The sequence below is a fragment of the Chenopodium album genome, chromosome 15, assembly GCF_948465745.1.
Source record: "Chenopodium album chromosome 15, dcCheAlbu1.1, whole genome shotgun sequence".
Taxonomy (NCBI): Eukaryota; Viridiplantae; Streptophyta; class Magnoliopsida; order Caryophyllales; family Amaranthaceae; genus Chenopodium; species Chenopodium album.
The window spans coordinates 45,967,927-45,973,941 of NC_137848.1; the positions used below are offsets into that span (position 1 = coordinate 45,967,927).

The window sequence follows — 6,015 nt, forward strand, 5'->3', positions numbered from 1 at the left end:
TTTGTCGATGGGTCATTTGATAGGATATACTACTAATCTTGTATTCGAATCAAATATTTATAAAAAAAAATTATTTATTTATTAGTAACTAGCATAATCTAATGCTAGTTACTATTATTATTATTTTTTTAAAAAATAAAATACCTATTCGCAACTGGCGTTAGGTTATGCCAGTTACAAATAATACCCTAATTGTAACCAGCGTGACTTAATGCCAGTTACGAATAGTATGATTTCTAACTTGAAAAATAGACTATTTGTATCTGGCGTTAGGTTAAGTTAGTTACGAATAGTATAGAATAATTTTCACTAGTTGTAACGGTGGCAATCGCGACCAACAATGCCAGTTACAAAAAGTCAATTTTGCCAATTACAAAATAGCATTTTTTCTACTAGTGCTTATAACCCTAATTTCTTGATTTCTTCTCCAATTGTTGTAAGTTTTCCATAAATCCATGTTTATCTTGCTTAATTCGTGCTAACCCCTTTTTCAATTGTTAGGTATATGCGAAAATGAATGAGTAAGACACAAAACAGAACAAATTGCTAGAAAATTTATCTTACCCTTTTTCAACGTCCACAACTTCGACAACTTCCTCTGCCACTACTTTTCCTGTAGCAGCTCTAGAAGTTGTAACAAGTTTCAAATCAACAGATTCAAAGACAGCTGTTAATGTTTTTGCTTTTCTAAGCTTTGGTTTTACATCTGCATCTTCATCTTTCACCAAATACCTACCACGCTTCTTAACAGCTGGCTTTACCTCAAGATCTTCATCACTACTCTTCATTGATAGAGCAACTGGCTTTACCTCAACATCTTCAGCACTACTCCTCATTGATAGAGAACTATCTTTAGACAATAAGTACAATTGTTTAGCATGAGGTATACTAGAAATCAACAGAGAACCATCCTCTTTATCTGCAGCTGCATCAACATCACCCTCGTCATTAGTATTTACACAAGCAGCCTGCAAATCTTCAATACCCACACTGACACCAGCATCAACACCACCACTTAACCTAGTATGCACCACAACTTCATAACCACATTGAAACCAACATCAACAACATCAATTAACCCAGCATCTTGCACAACTTCTTTAACCACACTAACACCAGCATCAACAGCACCACTTAACCCAGCATCCTGCACAACTCCCTGAACCACACTAACACCAGCATCAACAACATCACTTAACCCAGTATCATTTACAACACCTACACAAGAAGCAAATCAAACTAAGTCAAGAGTACAAAGTCACAATTATTATCTTAAACGACAAGATTCAAACTATATCAATACTTACAAAAATCAGGGATTATAAATATTATGAAACATATGCCACAAAATACAAATAACTACTTAAGTACTTCCTCTAGTAACCCCAATAAAGTAATCTCTGTTGCAATTCCTTTAGTAAACCCTTATAGTAACCGCTTAAGTAATCCCTCTAGTAATATAATCCCTTGTGTAACACCCTAAGTAACCCTTCTAGTAATCCAATTAAAGTAACCCCTTAAGTAATCCCTCTAGTAACCCCTTATGTAACTCCCTCATTAACCCCTCTAGTAACCTCATTAAAGTAACCCTTTAACTAATCCTTCTAGTGACCCATTAAGTGATCCCTTAAGTAATCCCTTTAGTAACCCCTATAGTAACCCCTCTGTAACCCATAAAGTAACCCCTATAGTAACCCATATAGTATAGTAACCCCTTTGTAACCCATATAGTAACCCCTATAGTAATCCATATAGTAACCCCTAAAGTAACCCCTCTGTAACTATACTAATTAAATATTATGCATGATGACTGTCACTACACTAATTATTTTGCACATTTTTCTTGTACATTGAAAGCAGAAACAAGTCACAACATAGCAGAAACAAGTCACAACACAACAGAAACAAGTGATAACACAACAGAGACCACTTGAAGCACATTAACAGAAGAAAGAAAAAAACGATAACATGTAAACACGACAAAAACAAGTGATGACATGCAAAGCAAGAATTATCATGAAACATATGCCACAAAATAAAAATAACAATTATTGTGTTAAACAACTATGTCAAGACTAGATCAATACTTGTGAATAACAAAAATTATAAAAATTATGAAGATTGCACATCAAATTTTGTTAAAATAGAATAATATCAAATCAACAAACCTATAAAACGAAGGAAAAATTGTAAATAATAATCCCAACTTTGCCGTATTTATTTTTTAATAATTCCAACTATGGATTATTCTGAAATAATCCGAACTTTAGTGGTTGTTTTCTTTGTTCAATCCCAAACCGGTCAACAAAAGTCAATGACCTATTATATCAAATCTTGACACGTGTCATGTCCTAAGTGGTCAAAAACTTAAAAAAAATAAAAATAAAAATAAAAACAAAAAACAGCTACAGCCACCCTATCACAGTATCACCACCAACACCAACCCACCACTCATCCACCCTAACCACCAGAAACTCACCCACCACACAATCTACAACCAGAAGCCCACCCAAAACCTACGTACCACACGTCTACCACCTGCCAAAATCAACCCAACATCCACCGTACCCGAAATAACCCTTACTCACACCGCCGCAACTAATCACCCCGTGACCACCATCCTACCTATAAAACTACCCCTCATTACAAACCCACAATTTCAATGAGGGAAAAGGGCTTTGATGAGGAGGGCTGCAACAATCCGCGATCAATTTTGAAGAGGAGGGGCGAGTGAGCGATAGGCTGGCAGCGACTTCGGTCTTGAAGAGGAGGAGCAGCAAAGATTTCGATCTTGACAAGGTGAAGGGCGATGACGACATTTAATGGCGAGGTTTCCGTTTTGGTGGTTTCTGTGGGGCTGTGTTGGGCCCGTATTGTAATACAACCCATTATATTTAGGGCACCAGTCCAAGAAACAATAACTCAGCAAAAATGAGCAAAACGGCTTGATTGGAGTAAACAAGGAAAGCAGCATCAAGGATATCAATCAAGGAGATACTTGCCAAAGATACACCTACAGAACAGGGAAGAAGATAAACCAAGAAGATCTTCCTCATTTTGAATATATTCCGAATATATCTGTAAACCCTAGAGATCCCTAGGTATAAATAAGTGTAATTAGACATTTTTAGCACTCATGTATGCATATATACTCAAAATACAATAGAATTACTATGCATTTATCTATAGAGCTTCGTCCCTACTGAAGAAGGAGGCTTGTCCTTATTCAGTATTGTATCTCTAAACTCATTCTCTTCTCATAATAGAGCTCATTCTGATTTTTATTGTTTGTTCATTGCTTATCTATTGCTTTATTACTGCTTTATTGCTATTTTGTACGCTTTTGGTAGTATGATTGTTATTACCCCTCAAACCCAGCAGATTCTCATATGTCCTTGTTGAGATTTGCCTAAACAATTTGGCGCCCACCGTGGGGCTGATAATCAATTAACCTACCAATTCGCCAAAAAACCAATACAAACACCATGTCTGGGCACCAAGTACCCTTTACCATGGCCGAAATCAATGACGGAATGAACGCATTCCGTCAAACCTTAGACCAACAAAAAAGCTAAATTGAAACACTGTTGGCCCAAAAAGTTCGAACTGAAGCCAAGCTTACCAGTCTCACCAAGCAAAATGAAGCCCTCCGTAGGCAAATACAATCAGTCGCTTCTAAAACCATTAATACCAGAAAGAACACTGAAAGTATAGCCATGCAGCTTGATATGTCAGGTACTTTTCATACCCCTAATGGGGAAAAAGGATCTAACACTAGGGAAACAGCCCTAGATCTAGACTCTTTGAATGCAGGAACCCCTAAGCAGAATAGCCAAGAAGGATCTGAGGAGGGAAAGATAGAAAAGGTAGTAAGGGAGTACCTCAAAGCAATCGAAGCCAAGATCGCCAAGATCCCTGGAATGCCAAAGCCCATGGAGGAAGAGGCGTCAGATGGTTATATAGAGTCTCCCTTCTCAGAAGAGATCGCCATGGTAGAAGTGCCAAAGAGGTTCAGCACACCCAACATGGCCATGTATGATGGAACAATAGACCCTGATGAGCACGTATCCCTCTACAAGCAGAAGATGATGACCAGCTCAATCCCTAGAGATATCAAAGAGGCCATCATGTGCAAAGGCTTTGGAGCCACATTATCAGGTCCAGCTTTAACTTGGTTCATTAATTTAGATAATGGGACAATTCGATCTTTTGCAGGAATGGTAAACCTATTCAAAGTCCAGTTCGCCAGCAGCAGGAAAATAGAAAAGCAATCATCGGATTTATACCGTGTTGTGCAAAGACATGGTGAATCCTTGAGGGATTATCTTAACAGGTTCAACAGGGAAAAGGTTGGAATACACAAGTGCGATGCTCCTACAACCATCGAAGCATTCAGAAGAGGATTGCTAGATCACAGTGAACTCTACAAGGAGTTAACCAAATATCCCTGCACAACCTTTGAAGATGTACAAGCTAAAGAAATGGCTCAAGTCAGATTCGAAGAAGATGCATATGCAAGAAAGGTTCCGGAGTTCAGAAAGGATGAAGATCGTCCGTCAAGAAGGAACAACAACTTCCCCAGGAGAGATCATCGGTTCAAGCCGTATCAGCGTTCCCGCTTTGATGAAGGATCAGTCAATGCTGTCGAAGGAGAGTTTTCTGATTGGAGGGAAGATCTTGAGCTCCCACCCAAGTTGCATGAGTACTGCTTCAATGTCAACCCTGCAGGAGTAATAAGGACCTTAAACAAGATGGGAGACACTGTTCAATGGCCTAGAAGGAGTGACAGGCCTGGGGAAAAGAAGGATCCATCCAGATGGTGTGATTTCCATTTAGATATCGGTCACACTACTGACGAATGTGTCGCGCTCAGAAAGGAAGTTGCATACTTGCTAAAGAAGGGCTACCTCAAAGAACTCTTGTCAGATAGATCCAAAGCTTCAGAGAAGGACAGAGAGTCCAAGCAAGGAGGTCCTCCACCCCCACCTCCAATTGTTAAAACCATCTGTTTCATATCAGGAGGGTCAGAAGTATGCGGCCTAACATATTCAGCAGCAAAGCGGCACGCAAAAGAAAGTAACAAAGAACAACCAGACAAGAGGGAAAAAGCAAAGATAGACATCCCTATCATGTTTGAAGAAAGCGATGCAGTAGAAGGTCATCATGACGGTCTATTGATCTCACTCCCAGTTGGAAATTGCATGATCAAGCGAATCCTAGTCGACAATGGAAGCTCTGCAAATATCATCACGTTAGACACCTTGAAGCATATGAACATAGATGAGAAAAATATCGTCAACAAATCAACAATGCTGGTAGGATTCAGCGGAGAAACCAAAAAGACAAGTGGGGAGATTACATTGGCAACCTATGCAAAAGGGATCAACCTGCAAGTCAAGTTCTTAGTGATCGACACTCTATCTTCATACAATATGATTCTAGGAAGACCCTGGATACATGAGATGAAAGCCATCCCTTCTACGTACCATCAAGTCATTAAGTTTCCTACTAGATGGGGAATTCAAGAAATCAGAGGAGATCCTAAGGAAGCTAAATAATGTTACAAGATAGCACTGAAGGCAACATCTACAGAAAAGAGTTCAGCATAGCAATCAGAGGGTCAGCTGGGCCAAGAGAAGTTGAGTATATCAGAAGAGCATGAAGCTACAGAAGTCCAGCTGAACCCCATGCACCCAGATCAGAAAGTCAGAATAGGATCAGAGCTGAAAGCAGAACTCAGACAACAAATTCACGACTTCCTAGAAGAAGAAAAAGATGTGTTTGCTTGGACCCATGAAGACATGAAAGGCATTTCCCCAGAAGTTATCACCCACAAGTTAAACGTAGATCCAATGCATACACCAGTGAAGTAAAAAAGAAGAAAATTCGCGCCAGAAAGGAACAAGATCATCAACGAGGAAATTCAAAACCTACTGAAGACAGGAAAGATCAGAGAGGTAAAGTACCCAGAATGGCTTGCCAACGTGGTGGTAGTAAGGAAGAAGAATGGGAAAT

General features: G+C 39.2%; 1 protein-coding gene across 1 annotated transcript; it reads left to right on the top strand.

Moving 5' to 3' along the window:
• The first annotated feature begins 3,716 nt into the window (after window positions 1-3,716).
• LOC145581282 (uncharacterized) lies at window positions 3,717-5,558 on the top strand. The gene is made up of 2 exons (XM_081638313.1): window positions 3,717-4,137; window positions 4,216-5,558. Exons 1-2 carry the CDS (start codon window positions 3,717-3,719, stop codon window positions 5,556-5,558), a joined length of 1,764 nt encoding a protein of 587 aa, XP_081494439.1.
• Window positions 5,559-6,015: the final 457 nt, after the last annotated feature.

Excerpts from the sequence above, each read along its gene's own strand:
- LOC145581282 (XM_081638313.1), top strand. The coding sequence starts at position 3,717 with ATGCAGCTTGATATGTCAGGTACTTTTCATACCCCTAATGGGGAAAAA. Across the intron at positions 4,138-4,215 it reads AGAGGCCATCATGTGCAAAG|GAATGGTAAACCTATTCAAA; the intron begins GCTTTGGAGCCA and ends GATCTTTTGCAG.